Source organism: Lipophrys pholis, assembly GCF_963383615.2.
Source record: "Lipophrys pholis genome assembly, chromosome: 8".
Lineage (NCBI taxonomy): Eukaryota > Metazoa > Chordata > Actinopteri > Blenniiformes > Blenniidae > Lipophrys > Lipophrys pholis.
In genome coordinates, this window is record NC_137630.1 from 26,587,602 (window position 1) to 26,608,662 (window position 21,061).

The window sequence follows — 21,061 nt, forward strand, 5'->3', positions numbered from 1 at the left end:
ATTCTGTACCCCACTGACACACACACACACACACACACACACACACACACACACACACACACACACACACACACACACACTGGGAGGTAGGACTCTAACATGGTGGTCACCCCCACTGGCCTCGGCCTCCACAATATCAACCTTAGTGAAACTCCGCAGACATGAAGGGGCTCAGACAGAGACTTATAATTCTGGCACGAAAAGTAACAATAACCCATATAAACAACGTATATACCAAACATTAAAGCCTCAAGACCCGCAGAAACCTTTCTGTCGGGCTTCTACTAATAAGTCTGAATATGAGTGGGTGGGCGGACAACATTGGGGAAGGAAAAAAAACAAAAAAAAAAACACTGCTTGTTTAATGGTAGCTATATTAGTTTTGAGTCAAAACATTTTGTAAAATTAAACAAACAAAAAAAAGTATTTATACAAAGACAATAGAATTTTTGGTGATTTCAGCTTGAAGTTGACAACATTTTGCAGTTCAGGCTTGTGTTGCATGAACACCTGATACATTTTTTTTGTTTTATTTCTCTTGATGAACACCTAGATTACCCACAATGGGACTTCAGTTGGAAGTGTATCGTGTTCAAATCTGCTTCAGGCACATACGAAGTGCAGTCATTTAATCTATTTCGTTTTCCACCATCATCTTTAAGTCTTTATCCGACTGGCAGTCGGGTTGTACTGGAACTGGAAGTTAGTGGATGTTACGCCTGGACGGGCAAACCACCACACAGGGCAACTTTCCACATATAAACACCAGCACACCTGATAGATAAAGTTCAACGTGTGAAACTTTAATTATATTATATATTATTATTATAGGTCGAACAGCAGAGTTGATACGTCTTGATTATTTTTTTCCGGTCAATTAATGCTGAGAAACTTATCTTCTTAACCTTACTCGTGGAAAACTGAGTCAGATTCAGTCGTGGTAGTAATAGTGAGCAGAGCCTTGTGACCCTCGCCATGTAAAGTCCTCACCACTGCATCGATCTGAGAGCACGCTGCTGTACAAAACGAGGATCACGAAGACGAGTTCATCGACGGCATGTAACGGACAGCTTATGCTACATAAACACACACTCACAGACAGGCAAGTGAACTCGGGGCAGACTACCCCGACGACTCGGACGTCCAAACAAAATCCCAACACACTCGATGACACACGGCCGTAAGATGCTGCACCAAACCGGCGACTCGGTGATGGAGGCGTCATCGTCATCGCCGTTGCTGACAGTGAACCTGCTGACACACGCTGAAAGCATGTTCTCTGGCTTATGAGTCATTCGAGATACTTGATTCATGTAGAAAAACCAAAAAACAAAATCACATTCAAGTTGATGTCGAGTTCCCCTCATTAGAGACTCCTTTTTAACGTGATTTATGAAAGGTTTCTGTGAATGTCACAGAGGTCAGAGCCAGCTCATCTTGTGTGTTGCTCCGATCCCACCAGGCTTGTCTGAGATCTTCGGAACTCCCGTGAGTTCCTCTCTTTCCTTTAATTTCCTGCCACGCTAAATCCTGCACACAAAAACAGCGATTTTTGATTTAATCTTGGGTGGCACAGAGAACCCCTATTAACTTTTCTTTTTTTTCGCTCTTGCTAATAGCATTTTGAGTTAAATCCCCTGATGAAAGAGAAGAACTGGTGGAAAAAAAAAAAAAAGGGAGAGTGCAGCTCTTGGGTGTAAAGTATGTGCTTTAGTCTTGACAGTTTGAGTGCTGGCAATATCTGAAGCATTCGTTACACACACTGCCCTGCGTAAAGTAGCGACAACATTTCACCGGCTCCACATATGAGCCCCTGTTCGAGCCAAACTGATGTCAAAAGCTGCAAAAGACTCTCGGCATCAAAAATGAAAACCTTTTTTTCTCTCTCTGTCTTTTGGTGAAGATGGGCCATAATTTAACAATAGTTGTGTTGTGGCCACATTGAGCGGTCCAGTAAAAGCTGGCTTGTTTGCTGGCAGCAGGCTGGCACTTGTCCTGGGCTGTCAGAGTGAAATGTTGCCCTCATGTCGGCTCTCGGTGAACTCTCCCGACCGTGATGGACGGGCCCTCTCGTGGTCTCCTCAGATCTACACACAGCGAGATGCAGAGAGGCTTAGATCAGCCTCTGGACCGCTTTAAACTGCTGGAAGCAGCTCCCGACTCGCCGCTGCCAGATTTCGGTAGATCACAGAGTTTAAAGCCTGATTCTTTTGCATGGTTGCAATACACTTGAGGCAGTGATGGAAGAAGTGCTCGATTCTTTTACGTAACTAAAAGCAGGGGTGGGAAGTGTGCAGGAGATCAATACTTTAGTTCGCGTGTCACTCTCCTGGAAGTTTTCAGGGTTTTATCCTATTTTAATACAGATATCTGCAGTTTCCATTTCATGCGTTTCTCAAATACGTTTTTAATTTAAATTTCCTTTGTGTATTAGTCAGTTATTGTTATGATTGATCAATACAAAGATGAACATGGTAGCTCTAATCTCTTATATCGCCTGCGACAACTGTAATTTCTATATTACTAGCAGTGACACATCAAAAACAGTCATGCTTATAATTGTTATATTTGAAGGTTTTTTTCCTGGAGTTTTCTAATGTTTTATGTGTCCCTTTTAAACTTTAACAGACTTTTCTCGCCCTGACCTACCTTTCTTTTAACAATTTTTCTTTTTTCTTTTTTTTCTTTTCTATTGTTCTGTAGCACTTTGAGATTGTTTAAATGTAAAGTGTGTTACAAATACAATTTATTATTGTTATTATTGTTATTATTATTATTATTATTATTATTATTATTATTATTATTGTTATTGTTATTATTATTATTATTTGTATTATTATTATTATTAATTCAGTTTACATCTCATCATTATATTTAAAACATATAAAACACAATTAACAGAATACAATAGTTAGTTGAGATAGTGCAGATTTCCATCGACAAAATTGAAAAGATAAAATGCAGCTTTTAGGGCAAATTAGAACAAAGTGCAATAAAAGTTAAAGGCGTGTTCATTAAGTGTAAAAACTTTAAAAACATGGACACTGATTTATCGATCCTCGCTCTTTGAAGAGTAATAAAGAACGGAAATGATTTACAGATACCAGTTCGGATATTTTTTGTTTTTTTTCTTTCCCAGTTCGGTCCGAACACAAGGAACATGTAGGTGAAGAATGTCATTTGAATGTAATGACTAATGGCTGTTGGTTCTCTGGAGAAGAGCACATAGATAGGAAGGATCCCGGCCCACTGTCCCCTCTGAGATTCCTACAAACACATCTGACCTCTTCTACCAACTCTGGTCAAGAGCAAATGTTTCAATGTCTGAACATGTCAACATGTGCTTCTAATCTACCTCCAAGGAACCTCTTTGGTGGTCGTCTGCCCCTCCAAGCTCCCATGCGGAGCTTTCTATAGTCTCCTTTAACCCTCTCTGATCTTCATCCTGTGGTTCATCCTGAACCTCGCTGGGCTGTTTGGCTCGAGAACCGACACTGATTTGTCTTTTCAAGGTCATCACTCACTCATATCACTTTGAATTATCTAGAATTATGGGTGTCGCCATGTTTCAGTTAAAAAACTAAACAAAAACATCCTTCTGATCTGAATGTGTACCTGACTTTCCATCTATTCATGTGTAAACTGGTCTAATCTGATGACTTCTATTTACAATGAATTGAAATTCACTTACTTTCATCAGCAGAACTTTAGAAATGCTTGTTGGATCAAAGTTAATCAGACTGTTTTTTCACCTTTCAGACAGACTAAGCCAACAATTTCCATTGATATGAGCTGTATTAGTCTTGCAAAGCAGCAAAAGACACTTTTCTGGCACTTTGTATCGTCAAAATATCATTAATGAGTTGTTTTAGTTTTCTTGTATAGAAATGATCTGGGTGCAAGTTATTTTTTCAGTATTATGTTAAAGTTGGCGCACTACCTTAATTGTGATTCAAATTTTTATTTCATTTTTTTGCACTTGGAGGTGAACTACAATAGAGTTTGCATGCCGTTCCATGAACATCGAATTGAAGCCCTTGTAAGTCCCGCAGACTATCTGATGGTTGGTTTCTGTGCAGGATTTAAAACAGACGCTCGGTGTGGATGTGTGCGTCTGTGCCCTGTAGCGGCCTGTCAGCGCAGGGAAACACATGTCCACATTAAGCTGTTTCACTGATGAAGCTGATACGACTGCAGATGAAAGAACAGAGCGGGAAGTGGCCGCCTGGAGCACGGCTGCTGTCGGCAACAATACTCATGTCATCCTTAAAACAATTTAACAGCGCGCGATAAAACACAAAGGAGAGATGATCGGAGTAGATATCGGTGGTTTGGATGGTTTTATTTCTAACTAAAGGAACTTCACAAGGTTTTTGGAAAGGAAGCAGGACACTGAGGAGCAAAGAGAGGACAAGAGGTGCAGAGGAGTGACCGATTGCAGGGTATCGGACCAAATGGGATTATTTACTGAATTATTAGATTATTGTTTTACACATACACACACACATACACCTGCTCAGAGCAGGGCGTGAAAGAGTACGGGCACCGAGTCACAGGTCAAACGGTGCGAGAGGATTAGCAGTAAAAGGCTCACAGAGATGAGTGAGGGATGGAGGGCCGGAGGGGAAGAGGGCAGAGGACGAGGGGGAAACAGCAACATCAGCTGGCTCTTATTTAAATCAACCTTTTGTACTCTGAGAGGAACCCTGCCTGTACATCTGCCCTCCGCATGTTGGACTGCGATGGGTGGGCTGCCCCGTTCCGCCTGTTCTGCCCCGTTCTGCCTGTTCTGCCCTCTTCTCACACTGCCTGGTATCTTCCTGCAGGGCACAACCGGCTGTGTGTATACCAACCATCAAATCCTTAATATGCAAGGATCTCTTCCATAGAGAAATCAATTTTACGGTTCTTTTTAACCATAAAGGATGTACATTCAGGTCAAGATTGAATTTTATTTTTTTAAATTTTATTTTATTTTTATTTCCATTTTAATGCTTTTACTGAAGCAAGACATTTCCTCCTCAGCAGCTTCTTTTCCTTCATAACAAGATGCGGAAATAGACGATTGTACCAATTTTGGAGTTTGGTTTGTGCTCACCTTCACATTGGTCACAAGACTATTTTGACCATTATTATTCTCAGGGTGCTGATGCAAGCATTAAGGCATAAGGAAGTAAATCAATGAGTTGATGGTAAAAATAATGCAAATTTTTTATCCAAACTCAAAAGCTTTAGAACGGCATGTTTTCATGTTTTATAATGATTTGATGTGATAAATCTCAGAATCCTTAGTTCATATATTGTTATGGTGCAGTTACTTTAGGGAAGGAACCTTTGAAAGCTGAAAGAAAACAAAAGTATCTTTATAATGAACCTGGAATTTTTATTCATTATTAAATTGGAAAAGTAAACATGAAAATGGGCGTTTGTTTCATTTCAACATAATCTGGATTTTTAGTGTTAATCATGTGTTTCACTCTCGATGTGTCGCTTCAGTCTATCAGAGGTTATCAGAAGGGAGAATGCAGCTTTTTTTTTCTTTTTTTGAACAGAGAAAATCTTACCGGCTTCTCGGCTGGTTCTCACTCGTCACCGAAGAGTCGAAACATCAACAGGTTTTCTTCCTCTGCACAGCTCAACACCGATGATGAAGATATGCAAGGTGCAAAAGGGAGAACCTGCTGACACCTGTCAGATCCTGTAAACGGTCCAGATAGACGTCTGTGCGGCACTAGGAGCATTTACAGCATGAAACACACAGTTAAAAACAGTAGATACCAGGATCTCTAATAGTAGAATAAATCATCAAGCTTTAATTACCACACATCTGTGCTTATTCAACTCTTTTCACAGAAGAAAGCCTCATCAGATTTTTACCAATTGCTGAAATATGCTAAAAGAAATCTTCCCGTTTTTAGACTTTATTCAGTCATCTAACGCTAATCCGCTCTCTCACCTTACTCCCACCCTCCAGGTACCTACAGCCCCCCCCGCCGCCGCCGCAGACGGCGTTTGGAAACCAGTACACGAAACCACCGAGTGTGACTGACAGACATGCATGACAGGACGTGTCCCGGTCCGCCGGGTACCAGACCGCAGAGCTGCTGGCGGTTACTTTGACTGGAGCCTGGTTTGAATTAAGGCCCCTCCTGCAGACCTCATACCCGGATCCAAACCTAACACCTGTATAAATCACAGCTGCCCAGGTGATTGCTGAATCCCAACGTTTTTTTTTTTTTTTTTCTTCCCCTCCCCGGCCAACTTAGCCTCTCTTGGCCTCTTGCACTCTTTTTCAGTCGACTTGTTTTTAAGGAAGAGATGGAAGCGGACGCGTCCCACCTGTACGTAGTTATCACCCGAGACCTCGCAGACAAGCCCCGTCCCGCACGTAAGCCATAAACTCTTTATGAATATGTCGACCATACGTCCTCATTGGCCGTCTGGTCGACATATTCATAAAGATTTTATAGCTACGTGCGGGACGGGCTCACTGGCTGTCAGTGGATTGATTTGATACGAACTGATTCGGTCACACATGTCAGCAAGGCAACCATCATTTCCTCGAATCGCATAAATTTGTCAGCATCAGGAATTTGTGGACAGAATATCTGGCAAAGAAACGAAAACACAAACGGGGGACGGACGCGTGTGTTTGTCGCGCCATCGGGAAGCGGCGCGGACGTATATGAGATCTAACGGGCCTCATCGAAAAGTCCTGCGATGGTATTTAAAGGGTCGCATGGACTGCCAGACTGTATGTAGGTGTAGCTGTTTGAGAAGAAGTATATCCAGATGTGTGGTACTATGAGTGCGTGCGGAGGCCTAATGGTCCACAGTGACTGTCTCTGATCACAGAAATCACCACACACACACACACACACACACACACACACAAACACACACAAACAACTCAGCAAATCAACATATGAAAGCACTGTCCAAGAAAATCTCCCGAGGCCCCCTCACAGGAAGACCCCATTACAACGTGTGCGTCGATAAAAACGGTCCCCCATCTGCCCTGTGGCTCCCGATAGCCATCTCCTCCCCTCGGTGGGTTCCTACTCAGGCTGTGGACGTCCAACTGTATAACTGGACCCCAGAGGGGCAAAGTAATGGAGTTAAGGAGCCTCTTTATGCTCCAGATAAAACAAATTTAGCCTTACTCGATGCCAGATTCCCCACAGTGCCGGTGGGCAGATACATGTGGTGTTTTAAATGTGCGCAGTAATGGCAACATAGTGGTACACTTTTATGCGTGTGTGTGTGTGTGTGTGTGTGTGTGTGTGTGTGTGTGTGCGTGTGCGTGTGCGTGTGCGTGTGCGTGTGTGTGTGCGTGTGTGTGTGTGTGTGTGTGTGTGTGTGTGTGTGTGTGTGTGTGTGTGTGTGTGTGCTGATAAGAGAGGAAGTTATTTGTATTAAAAACACAGCGTTTTGAGATACACCATCCTCTTCTCGTTCCAGTTTGAGGTGTACGTAGGCTCTTGATCCTCGGGAACACATGCGGGCAGAGAGCACGCTGCATCCAGCCGTACAGTTTAAACTGAAAACGCATATAGTAATAATAATCATATTTGAACTGATTGGGAATTCAGCCAGTTTTCTAAAAAAACAAAAAAGCAAAAATACTCAATGTCTTTGCAAATTAGATCTCGTCCATCAGTGAATCGATCTATAAATGTATAATTTCAGGACTCTACAGCAAACATAACATCTGAGCGACTGTTTTCTTTGTGTTTTCAACACTTTTTTTTCCCCAGCTGGACTTTAACAGGGAGTGTGTGTTTTCCCTCGCAGTTGAAGTAATCTCATCATGACACTATAATGTAGATAAATGACCCCGACCTGGAAACTCTCATTTTACTTCTCTGCTCGGAATCGCTGTTTTTTTCTTTTTTTTATTATTATCATTATTGATAAATCTACTCGCAGAAAGCACACATCTGAGAGAAGGACGGATATATTTCACCTTGCTCTGATCTGGCTCCCTTGACCCTGTCGTTTTAAAGGCTTTAATCAGCTGTAGGATCAACTTGATCTCCACTTGACCTGAAAACCTCAGTAAAACAAACTGCTCCGCTCATTCGTACAGTCTAGCGTTTTCCCAGGCGACTCATAATACATGAAAAGGGAATTCAGATGTTGAGGCTTGAAACTGTTAAAGCAGTTATGTGATGCACCCAAACCCAGATCCTCTGATGACCTAATCTGACCTGATATAAAGGGCTGGAAGCGTCAGCTGCAGGGTTTCTCTCTCCTCCTGGCTGATGGAGGTTCTGGTTTCGGCTGAATTTCCCTCCCCCATAATCACACCTGTGATATTGATTAAAATATATTTCTTAACTTGAAGCCTGAAAACCTGTGTGGTCTGACTTGATCTGGTTGATGAAAGTGTAAATTCAGCCATATTCAGTCGCATCTGGTAATCCATAATTCCTCTTCTGTCTCTGATCACAGTTTGTATAACCAGTAAACTGATAAAGCAGCATAGTTGGTAATAATCAGCTTCAATCTCGCTCTTCACAAAGAAAATCCACTTCGATGGCTCCGGTTATAGAACGAACATCAACAGCGTTTTGTCTCAGATGAGAAATAAATAGATAAATGTTTCATTCCTCAACTACAAAATTCTGCATCAGACGTTTTCCATATTTTCAGCGATTCATTCTTCTTCCGCTCGAGCAACAACTTTCTAAATCTGCGTCGCACAGAAAGGCCTTTGAATCCCGTTTAAGAAATGCAGCGTGTCGTGCAGCTTGTAGGACAGCAGACCTGCGTTCGGACTTGGCTTCACACTGGAAAGCCTGAGCCTGTCGTATGGAATGAAGCAGCGTGTGCTGAGGTCCATTCCGCCCGGGAGGGAGGAACACCCGGCCGTGTGGCCCGACCGATCGACCGACCGATCAATCTATCCATCTTAATGATTTCCCCCTTTCATCCTCCCTCCGTTTGTCTTTTGCGATCACCTGTCCTCCCTCACCTCCTCCCAGAGTGACGCATGTCGAGGCCCTCGGAGAGGCTCGCGGTGCCGGCGCCCTGGCTACTGATGCTGCAGCTGTTCTACTGGACCCAACTACTGTCGAGTTGCTACGCCCTTCTTCTTCTTCTTCTTCTCTTTCTTCTTCTTCTTCTTCTCCTGGCTGATCCGCGGGCCCTGGGATGCTTTTGAACCTACCCACAGGAGATGTTTCACAAGAAGCCAGCTGGGAAGTTTCTGAGAGCCAAGAGGAAGAGGTGAGGGGGTTGAGGGAGACGTTAGATCGGAGAGAGAAGGAGATGATGTGTGGAACACATGGAGGGAGATTAAAGAAGTGAAGGTTCTGGCTTGTCAGTGAAAAAGGAGAGAGAGAGAGGGAGAGAGAGAGAGAGAGAGAGAGAGAGAGGTGCTGAGCACAAACACGCTCTTCGCTGTTGACACAAATGTGTAATGGCAGGTAAAAGTTTGCGAGCTTTAAAAAAAAAAGGAGCTCGCCGCTCCGCATGCGACGGTAAGACTTTAGTTACTGACTCTTTTTGTTATTAGAAGAACTCTTGAATAAAAAAACTTGTTGCATACGGTTTCTAACGTACTTTACTAAGCCTTCCAGAGTATATCTATAAATAACCCAATCATGCTCATTCTGCTGATGTGCGACTCACCGCAGCAGGTTTTTTGTTTTTTGTTTTTCTTTCCGCACATCCCGAATCTACTAATGTCACAAATAGACGACAGATTCAGCCTCAGCTGCTTCTGTTGCTTGTTTGGCAGAAGTTAGTCATCGCCAGTTCATAAAATGGAATATTGGTTGAGTAGTATTCCCCGGCCTAAAGCACTTTAAAAGACCTATTTGCTGTGTAATCTGTTGTAACTTCGTGGGGCTATATGTTTCTGAATTTGGGTACAATCAGTCGGTAACTGAGTTCATACCTGCTGCTTCAGGTCGGTCCTTCCTTTCTGAAGTTTGAATAGAAGCTCATGTCTCCTTCAGTTCGTCACTCCATCAGCTCACACTTATGGATGAAGACAGTTGTACCTTGTACGGCCCAATTACATCTCCCCAAAGTTAATGATAATAATAATAATAATTTAAAAAAAAAAGACTTTGTCTGCTGGTGAGAACTTGTTTTCTCTGTGTTAAATCTTTCACTCAGTCAGGATGGACAGGCTTCAGTACATTGTGGTCCTTTGTAAGATCAACCGGGTACAGATGATGACAGATGCGTGCAGAGTTTACGTTGTATGTATGTAAGTGGAGAAATATCGCCTTCAAATAAATACCTAATACGACATTTAAAGCAGCCAGTGAGTTCAATGCACTTCATCTGTGACAGTCACGTTGTTGGAAATAGAGCGACCCCTACTGGAAATTTGTCTTTATAAGAAATCCAAACTAAAATTCAATATGTTGAAACTATAAATGATTTCAAATGAAATGTTTGAGCTTTTTAAGGTTATTTGCAATGAAACAAATGGCTCCATGAAGTCGTTTGAAATAAATAAAAAAAAACTTTATTTAAATGCAAAATGAAACTTTTCAAGAAAGGTATCAGACATCATACATTTTGATGAGATTCAGAGTGAGTATATTTAATATAAAATGGAAAGGCTTGGAATAATCCCTTGAACACATTTTTTTTTTTAAATTGTTCCTGACGTTGACAGCAGCTTCTGAACTTTTCAATTCATCGCCGTATCAAAAATATCAAAACAAAAATGCTTCTAATGATGTCGATGCAGCGGCCTCGTTACATCAGGTTACTGCTTCTTCTTATTGTTTTCAAGGGTCAAGCAGCCATACACCCCTACAAGAAGACAGTTTACAGAACAATAACCTGAAGCTGACATTAAAAGGTGTTGAACATTTATTGCTCTCCCTCAGGATGAACAGTCCATTCAAACTCTTCACAATGTGAGCATATAAACAGATTTACGTGATGCAGGCTCGCACACAATCCCCACAGTGTGGTTTTCCGCTGAGAGAGCTGAAGGCTTCTAGTGTTCAGACAATAGAGACATAACTCCTGCTGACAAGAAGGATTAACACACAGGCCTTCGGTGCAAGTGGAACCAGTCAAAGGTCACGACAGAGACAGAGATGTGGATTGTGCAGGTGATTGTGTACATGTGTTGGTGTCTTTAAGAGTCCAGTGAGATACAAAACTGTTTCCTCTAAGGGGATTGTAATGGACGGACTGATGGACATCACTTCACAGGGACATATTGAACCCATCATTTCAATGGCAAAAAAATATCTTGTGGAATAGTAATGCAGTGGTCAAATAAGAAGCTTTTAAGACCCCCGTTTGAATTAAATTTCATGGTTTTTCTTTGTGAAGTTTGCATGTTCCTCTTGTAAGTAGACTGTTGTTTTTTTCCCAGGGACTCTTTTGTGATTTAGTTATGTGTTTTTATTGTGTTTAGTTACACTATGTGTTTTAGTAATATTTTAGTGTGTACCTTTTTTAAATCATCATTTGCTGTTTGTGTCTGCAGGAGAAGTAACAAACAAGCAGAAGAGCAATCAGGTGAAATATTTCTGATTAAGGCGTGAGATGAAGCAGACAAGGCCCCGTTAAGTTCTGTCTTAAATGTTTCCTAAAACGATCGTGGAGCTCAGAATTTGTGAATACACTAGAAAACTTCATTTGATTTTATTCAAACAACTTTCATACAGTCTAATTTATTAATTTTTTTTTACATACAAATGATTTATGCTGAGTTTTCTTAATTCAGTATCTTTAACTTATATAAGACATTCATCCATCTTCTACTCCACTACTCCATTTATTTATTTATTTATTTATTTTTATTTTTATTTTTATTTTTAATTTTATTTATTTATTTATTTATTTATTTATTTATTTATTTATTTATTTATTTATTTATTTATTTATTTATTTATTTATTTATGTATGTATGTATGTATTGCAAGAGTCTATAACCATTGAAATTGGCTGGATTTCTATAAACAAGTACATCCGTGTCCACGAGATGGCGCGAATGCTCTTCATGTCACTTTTCTACCGCGATACACAGAGGAAGAAGAAGTAGTTGTAGAAGAAGACGAAGAAGAAGAAGTGCTTGCTGTATTTGTGTTTATTCTTGAACAAAACTATAATTTTAGTACTTTCTAATTCATGGGAGTCTACAGTTTTCCTGTCAGACAGACGTTTAAGGTAAACAGCGTGTTTCTGCAGGTCGGTTTCCTCACGGAGCGTCAACGTTTTTACGTGAAATCACGGACTGCAGCTGGAATTGGCACTAGAGCTAACTGCTAATGCTAATGCTAGTTTAAATGTGCACATGTTTTGCGTTTAGTTTAGTAAAGTTTGCTTTATCTGCAGCTCTCCATGGTAGAAAATCTCCCCACCGCTGTTAACTTATATCGTCTGGCTCCATTGTACTAAACCGCTCGTGGGACTTTGAGTCATGGACGTTTTAGACATGATCGGCTTTTATTTTCTTTTTGGATTATTTCACGTGAGCTGAGAAGTCTGGTTCACCGTGAATGTTAGTGTTTGGGATTAATGAAGTATTTCTCTTCTATTCGAACTAGAAGCAAATCATTTTACAGCATCGCCCCACACAGGATAAATACAATATACAGTCAAAATATCACATGAAGGGATAAAAATTGAATAGGTCATGTTGATTGTTAATATGTGCGAGGGTTAATGGTGACTAACATAGACACAGAAAGAAGAAGAAGAAAAAAAAACCCACAATAAACAGCATTTACAAAATAAGAGTAGAGTCACAGGAAAGAAGGACGGATTTCCTCTGAGGCTCTTCAGTTGTCTTTGAAGGTACGTATGAAGTTGTGGTGAACTTTTGATTCACGATGCAGTTTGTGCATAGTTTAATGTGTGTTTAATTTATAATATGCATTGAAATATTGTAAATATTGTAGAGTTGTTGTTTTTTGGGGGTTTGAAATATTGCTACAATCATTTATTTATTTTTCCTTTTTGTTTTGTCCTGAGCTCAGTAATGGAACCTGCTGATCCTCAAGACCGTCTGAATGCTGATGAGGATGATGAGGATGAAGCTGGCACCAGCGTCACGTCCTGGTTGTCGGTGTGTCCTCGAGGACTCTGCAAAGTCCAGCAGAAACAGTCGCGTGAGAGTCGCCTGCAGACTCCGTCAAACTCTGGACGTGATACATGTATGATACTCGTTTTAACGTTGAAGAATGAATTTTCATTGTTGGAACTCGTTTTAGTGATCGAACTGACACACACTCTCTTTGTGTCCTCCAGCATGTCCGTCCAGGTACTGTCCACAGCTTGGTTCACTGTGTCGAGTCAGAGTGCGGCTAAAAGCCAACGTGGACGAAGCACAGACCTCAGTAGCCGAAGAGCCGGACGAGAAACTGTCCATCGTCGATTTGACAGGCGCGACACCCGCAGCCTTTCGGCGGTGCCACGACTCTGTGCTGCAGGTCCCGCTGGGTGAATGGACGACACTGAGACTCGGAGACGGCCAGTGTGATGTTGTAGAAACGTGTCTGGAGACGATGAGCGCTGGAGAGAAATGTGAGGTAGGAGTTTACTGGACATTCACTCTTAGTTTTAATGTTTGGATCAATATTGTGTTTTTGCTGAGTCAAATAAAGTAGATTTTTGTTTTTTGTTTTTTAAGTGACCATAGTATATTGTGTGTTTTTCCTTAGAAGTAGCATGTGTAAGATCATGTAACATTTATTATGAAATATAGATGTTAGTATTTTGTTGTTTTGCATGCACAGCAGGTGAAGATTTGAACATGAAAACATTCAGGAGGACTATCTTTTTTTGTTTTTCTTCATGTATTGATATTGTATTGATAGTTTTTGAACATGTTATTGTATGTTTAGCACTTTTTAAATGTAAACTATGAATTTTTATCATCCATATACTACAAGTACAGTAACATTTTAGGTGTTTGTGTGTCTATTTCCTCAATAAATTTCATAAAAGACTGACGATTAACTAAAAAAAATAATTAAATAAGCAGCAGACTAATACAGTTTAAGAAAATCCTATTCAAATAGAAATCACCATGAGAGCAGCTTCAGCATGAAAAGTGGCTGGTTGATTTACATTTTTTATAATTTCCATCTCTTATTGTGTTGCAACTCTGACGCTTGTGTTTTATTTTCCAAGATACTGCTGGCTGCAGTGGGAAAAGGAGCAGATGAACCAGGTGAAGATATTCCTCAACGCGCCACAGTCGAACTCCACGCTTTCACACCAGGCAAGGCATCCTGGGAAATGTCCCCCGTCGAGAAATGGGAGTGGGTGAAGTCGCACAAGGAGATGGGTGGAGTGAGATTCCGGAGCGGGGATGTGTGGGGAGCCGCTCACAGCTACAGCCAGGCGCTGAGGCTCCTCGTCACTCTCACCGCCCGGGTAACGGAGGCAGAGAAACATGGACACGAGCGCGACGGCCGCACGGACGCTGCCGGCGAGGCGCAGCGTCTTCCCTCCGCCCAAGAATTCCAAACAATGAAAGCAGAGCTCCATTCCAACATGTCGCTGTGCCAGCTGAAGCTGAAGCAACCAGAGCGGGCGAAGGACAGCGCTGCCAAAGCCACCGAGCTGGAACCCGGGGCCGCTAAAGCCTGGTACCGGCTGGGCCAGGCGAGCCAGATGCTGGGCGAGCTGGAGGAGGCCAAGAGGGCCTTCAGGAAGCTGCTGGAGCTCCAGCCAGAATTCCCCGCCGCTTTGAAGGCACTGAAAGACATTGCAGTTAGAGAAAAGGAGACAAATGCACAGTTGGGACTGAGACTCAGCAAAATGTTTAGCTGAATATGAAACACTGTATGTTCCTTATCATGGCTTACAGTCGAAAGCATCTGTAGCCATTGAGACAGTCAGTAATGTGAGCTCTATGCTGTTAGTACGCATGAATGTAACTTGAGAGTAAAAACAAAAAGTTTAACTTTGTTTAATGCAGAGATTAGGGTTGTATTTATGAACTAGAACAGGAGTTATTCAAAGATGATCTCTGAAGCGTTCCTGAAATCAAGTTTAAATAAACTTTTTTTTCAATCTGCGCATCAATAAAAGTCTTATCAGCTAAAAAAATAAAAGGTGGGCAAAAAAGTATAATAACTAGAACAGAAATAACTAGAATAAAAGGTGGAAAAACTAAAATAGGTAAAAGGTAAAAAGAGAATTTGACAAAAGGTCTAAAAAAAATGCGTAAAAAAACTAACAATAAACCATCAAATAGCTAAATGCCAAAGTGATGCCAAAATGGCTTAAACAGCTGAAATAAAATCAATGGAATTTCTCAAAACTGCTAAAGAGTCGTACTGAATGAGCTTAAACAGCAAAGGTCAAACGCCAAAACAAAGAAATTATAAACGTGTCAGATGGATATATATATACCTCAAAGTTTAAATCCATTAAAATAACTGACATGGTAAAATAGTTCAAAACTTTAAGAAAATACAATAAAACATTTTAATATATATTTATCAAACTTTTATCTCCACCTTTATGAGCCCTGTTGCCTTTTTTTGAAGATTTATATATAAACAGCTCGAAAGCCTTAACTGGAAGAATATGGTGTCGTTTCATGAGTTGACCGCAAGAGGGCGACGTTGCACTGTAATACAGTGTTAAGCGCGCAGTGCTCAGGGTACAGACGACAGTATCAAAATGCCGAAACCCGGGATCGAACCAGGGACCTTTAGATCTTCAGTCTAACGCTCTCCCAACTGAGCTATTTCGGCCAGATGCGCTATTTTATCATTGAAGTGATTGAAATATAAAGGAACACAGTTATCAACGTTAAGAATTGAAAAAACTATTTCGGATGTTCATTTTATTATTTTGTTTTTTTCATGTTTAAAAACTGTGAAGAGTTTTTGTGTTGCACTGGAGCGATCATTTAAGTACACAGAGGGGCTATAACTGTAACCCTTCATAATGATGAGGATTCATTATGCATCCTTCACTATTAACAACGTTACATTTACATAATATAAATGCAGTGGGAGGTTTCCAACATGCCACTGACGTTTAAACTGGGACTCAATTTGGTGCATTTGTTTAGGGAGGCTTGATTTGAGGCACAAAAACAAAAAAAAAAGTTTGGAGAACCGTCATGATTTGGCATGCTGACAGATGCAAAGTAAAATTCAAGCTCGTTTCACAGATCTGTTTTCAGACTGAAACATGGATATTTGTGTGAAATATAAGGGATTCTACATTGAACGGTACAAGATTAACAAGCACCTCTAAAGTACAGGATGAGTCTTTTCACAATTTGTTTTCTAGTTCTGCTTAAAATTTGGGCAAACATATATATGAGGGTTTTATTTTTGCTTTTTCAGTGTGAGCGCCTCTTTTTAATGATGTAAAGTTACATTTTACTGGTCAGTATTCCTAATAAAAGAGAGTTAATACAGTCAACCGATGCAGATAACCTTTGTAGAGAACGTGATCAATGTTAAGAATAGATGTTCTCATTAGTAACCAATAGCCTCATTTAAAATAGGAACATTTCATATTTTGCACAAAATGGAAAAACAAAGTAAAACATAGAAATTGGTCAACGTGCTTTATTTTTGCACAATTCAAAATTAACATCTTTTTGCAGACAGATATAAAAAACTAATATTTATTTTTTTCTTGCTCTCCAGACATACGTCGAGCGATCAATTCAAAGTACGAGCTTTTCTCCGTCCAGTATTCCTTGTCGTCGACGTCCAACAGTCCCAAAGTCTGTTCATGCCTGTTGCTTTTACTTCCTCTTGACTTTGGGAGACTTGGCGTTATCGGCGTGCGTCTGGACTGCCGACAGCTGCTTCCATGCGTCCGCAATGAGCGCCAGTGGTATGATGATCCACAGCACGTTCATGAACACAAAGTAGAACCAGAAGTAGACTGGATGTCCCAGTTCACTGTGAGAATAGCCGTCTCTGTGCTCGGTGAAGAAGTAGAGCACCGCTCCGTACAGCTGACCTGCAGACCAGACAGAGAAGTGCGATTAAGCAAGGTTTCATGAAGCCCCTTCCACAGTGTGCATCACTTCGTTCTTACCCAGTGAGATGATGAGCTGCAGAGCAAATCTGTAGGGTTTATTGGTTAGGAAGGCGTAAACAGCCCAGAAGCTGAACGGCCCCCACAAACACGCAGTCACAGTCTCCATGCACACAGTGAAGTTGTCAGCTCTGGGAAGTAGAGAAACTTTATTTACACTTTGTATGAATGAGTCCTTTTTTCAAATTTGAACAAATCTTTGCAAACATTTTTTTACTCACATTACATATCGACTGTCTCCTTTAGAGTACTCCTTCCCTGTCAGGGAAAACAAAACAACAACATTTTGACCCAAAATGCCCAATCAGTGTTTCTGTACTTTACGAACTATGTTATACTTACAGAGCTGCGACAGGAAGCCCTGGTCTTTTGGAATAATGTCATAATACAGGCAGAACCAGCCCTCGATGACTCCATGGATGAAGCCACAGACGGCAAACCAGCACACTGCCAGGCGCCTCCATGGCCCCAGCCGGCCGGCGGCGCTTCCCAGACCTGTGATGAACCAGGTGACCAGCAGAAACACTCCAGACACCGAGAAGAGGAATACCAGGATCTCTGACATGGATCTGTCGTTGGGCACATAGGTGGGAATCAGAAGGTCCCTGGGCCAGTATGGATGGAGAACCCCTCCTGATGAAGAGCTGTCCATCATCTGTATGAAGAAGACACACACATTCATAATGAGTTTGACATATAATGTCGCTGTAACAGTGCATTTATAGAAATTAGCTGCATTGTGTTTACTTGCATTTCACTCTGACTCTGACGTTATTTAATCAACAACTTGAAAAGAGGTGTATTTACAAGTTATTAAATTGAAAAACAAAAAGTGATCCTTACCAGAGATCGATCCAGCTGCAGAGAGTGAAGAAAAGAGAGGGAACCCCTTTAACTCGCATGCAATAAAAGTGCACTTAACACGGAAGTGACTGAGGAGGGGGCGGGCTCTTACGTCCTAGCAACCAATCAGACCGCGGTATTGCTGGCACTCGTGCGATCAGATGGCTCTGTGATTGGCTGTTCGCCTCGGAACATGGAGGCTGTGGTTGAATAAAACCAATAAAGACGCAGCTCCACCCTTGGATGGTTATCAGAAATAATTGGTCAAAGGTGAAATGCGGAGCTTTTCTAGAAGGACAACATTTGATCATATTTCACTCATGAAGGTATTTCACGTGGATATCATGGTGGTGGAAGGGAGCATAAATTATGCATCTTGCCAAATTACAATAGACCCAAATATTCCTGTAGAGATTGTTCATATCACACGTTGGAACTGTTAGAAAAGTAGAACAAATAATAAAATGATACGACAAAATGAACTCCCAAGCCGTGTCAGGGTATTATCCCTGCCGTGACCCGGATTCGAACCGGGGTTGCTGCGGCCACAACGCAGAGTACTAACCACTATACGATCACGGCGAGCTACTGGGAGCGATACGTCAGTGGCCGGCGGAAGCCTTTATGAAAGCAGACGGTAGATATGTATGAAACATTTATCCTGATGAGTAATAGGTGACATCAGGTCAGTTCTTTAGTGGCTCCCTGAAACTTTCAGAATCTGCAATGTGAATAAATGTTTTGTTTCCATTTTTTGTTTTTATTCTATTTGAATTCCACATTGCTTGATGATTCTCAGAGAGCTTGACGAGATGGAAAAGTGAAACTAAGGTGTCAAAAAAAGAAGGTAAAAGAGCTAAAAGATCTAGAATAGCCGGAATTGTAAAAACATGGATATAATTATAATTCTCTTAAAATCACTTGATTGTAGTGTTTCGGTTCAACTACTGCTCTTTAAAACCCGTTATTGGTCCTGTGTCTTCAACGGTCCCATATGGTCTAGCGGTTAGGATTCCTGGTTTTCACCCAGGCGGCCCGGGTTCGACTCCCGGTATGGGAACATACGTTTTTTGCTCATTGCATTGTAATTATACATTTCCAATAATAACTTTATTTTATCGTGATGGTGAAGATGTTATCATAACACTAAGTTCAACACTATTAAATTGAGGCAGAAATCCGTTATATTAATCGTTAACTACCAAACTGATCTGGGGGGGGGGGGGGGGGTGATCACATGACGGTATTTGTCACGTGACGCAACACGGAAGCTTGAGTCGCTTTCCAGTCTCTGATCGGGTTGTTTCTTCCTTTCCGACTGCATCAGAAAGAGTTTGGACTTGTAGAAAGAGTCGAGATGGGTGTGTCCGAGGTGGAAGATGCGTCTTTGTCTCTGGACGAAAAGCTGCTTCGTTTTATGGACCAGCTGGAGTCACTGGAGGAGAAACGAGCCAAACTCAACTCTCTGATAGAGCAGGTATCCCTGATCAGCCTGTGGATGTTTATTCACTATATAAATCACAATGTCTGCTCTGGAGGAGGATGCTATGCTGTTCTTGACGTGTCGCATCTTTAATCTGAATTGTCTCGTGTTTCACTTTGTATAATATACAGCTGTTGTTGTTTTGATCCTCACAGGGATGGTTTTCCATATCGAAGGCTCGATATTCAATGGGAAACAAACAAGTCTCTGCACTTCAGTACGCCAGTGAAATCGAGCCACTGGTCTTTGTTCGTTCGAGGTGAGAGTTCAGTGTAAATTCATCCGTCGGGTCAGTGTTGCTGTACTTTTCTGAGATCGTTCCTTGTGGCTTACAGAAAGCTGGACAACTGTGGGGTTGAATTCTCCACAGACAGACCGAATAAAGAGGGAAACACTTCAAGGCCTGTAGAGGACATTGGACCGAAGGACATAGGTGATGTACAATCAAAGATGCAAATTGTTGATATATAGGAATCATTCTTTCCCTAACCATTGTCACACTTTTTCTTTTCACAGGCATCAGGAGAAGGAACAAACCAAAAAAGGATGCGGCAGAAAACGAAGGACGCGAGGACGCCAATAGTGAGAAACCTGCTGAATTAAATCCTGTCAAGGAAAGTATACAGAACCTTCAACAAGATCCAATAAAGTGGTTTGGGATTTTAGTGCCACAGTCTCTCAAACAAGCACAGTCGTCTTTCAAGCAAGGTGGGTTGATGATGTGTTGCTTTAAGCTGAAATGTTACAGTAGGTTTGGTTTGAAGCTGTACTTCCTGAAAAAAATATAGCCGGAGTTTTTTTTCTTGTGACTCCATGTTTTTTCCATAACTATAAATATCTGTCATATTCTCATCAGCAAAACTACTCTGAAATGATGCTATATAAGCAGCATTTGCCTGATCTTAAAAGACTAAACAAAGCTCGATTATTGATTGGCGCACTATTTTACTGGCTAAAGTTGCTTTCATGTATTAATTTGGATTGTACTATTAAAATACCATAGAAATAGAGTCTGGTCTGACAATCAAATAGTACTTATTTATAGTTTTCTTTAACAAAACAGTAATGGAAGAAAATGTAGTATAATAAGTCACCCAGCAGTTGTGCTTTACATTCAATAGTGTTAATTCACGTCCCTGAGAGCTGAAAAATTCTCAAAGAGGACTTGAATTTAAAATTTGGTCTTACACTGGCTACATGAACTGAACTCAGGATAACAGCAGTTTTTGACATGAACGGGTCTTGATCATGAGACTTTCTCACCATTCCTCGTATTTTCCTATTTTTGTTTTTCCATTTGACAGTGATCGAACTGTCTGCAGAGATTGCAACGCTCCAGGATGCCATTTCAAGCTGCAGGCGGGAGCTGAGCCTCAGCTTGAAAAACAAACAGACTCCAGGAGAGAGTGGCGCTCTGGGACAAGGTGACACACTGAATGGCTCTGGAGAGTCAAAGCAGCCAGAGTTTGGAGACGAGCTTCCCACAACAGAGAGCCCATAGATTATGATTCAGCAGTGTCTGTCTGGTGGAAAACAGCAGAGCTTATGGATGAAGATGTTCACACTGATTGATTTATTGTAATTATTGTTGGTGTTGTGTTGTTTTGAATTATAGATATTTAACTTGTTTGAGATATGTGTTTGTTCATGCTGTATTTGAAGATTTCTCAGGTTGAAAGAAATGTTTTGTTAACTGAAATGGAATAAATATCCACCTTGAAAAAA

At 41.2% G+C, this 21,061-nt stretch overlaps 3 protein-coding genes across 4 annotated transcripts; 2 read left to right on the forward strand and 1 right to left on the reverse strand.

The window, feature by feature from the left end:
- The first annotated feature begins 12,009 nt into the window (after positions 1–12,009).
- On the forward strand, positions 12,010–15,521 carry fkbpl (FKBP prolyl isomerase like). 2 transcript variants are annotated; one of them, XM_080469946.1, is made up of 4 exons: positions 12,010–12,153; positions 12,966–13,142; positions 13,237–13,517; positions 14,122–15,019. In XM_080469946.1, exons 2-4 carry the CDS (start codon positions 12,968–12,970, stop codon positions 14,764–14,766), a joined length of 1,101 nt encoding a protein of 366 aa, XP_080326072.1. In that variant the 5' UTR covers positions 12,010–12,153; positions 12,966–12,967; the 3' UTR covers positions 14,767–15,019. The 2 variants fall into 2 exon arrangements, with proteins under 2 accessions (XP_080326072.1, XP_080326071.1); XM_080469945.1 differs by having other exon boundaries at positions 12,012–12,783; positions 14,122–15,521.
- A 990-nt stretch (positions 15,522–16,511) lies between these two features.
- Positions 16,512–17,955, reverse strand: ebp (EBP cholestenol delta-isomerase). Its single transcript, XM_080470236.1, has 5 exons — positions 17,854–17,955; positions 17,353–17,665; positions 17,232–17,268; positions 17,011–17,141; positions 16,512–16,932 (listed from the first exon to the last, which is right to left on the reverse strand). Exons 2-5 carry the CDS (start codon positions 17,663–17,665, stop codon positions 16,712–16,714), a joined length of 702 nt encoding a protein of 233 aa, XP_080326362.1. The 5' UTR covers positions 17,854–17,955; the 3' UTR covers positions 16,512–16,711.
- Positions 17,956–19,102: 1,147 nt separating this feature from the next.
- Positions 19,103–21,055, forward strand: vma22 (vacuolar ATPase assembly factor VMA22). The gene is made up of 5 exons (XM_080468802.1): positions 19,103–19,330; positions 19,492–19,595; positions 19,672–19,769; positions 19,853–20,044; positions 20,641–21,055. The coding sequence occupies exons 1-5, from the start codon at positions 19,211–19,213 to the stop codon at positions 20,835–20,837; spliced, it is 711 nt and encodes a 236-aa protein (XP_080324928.1). The 5' UTR covers positions 19,103–19,210; the 3' UTR covers positions 20,838–21,055.
- Positions 21,056–21,061: the final 6 nt, after the last annotated feature.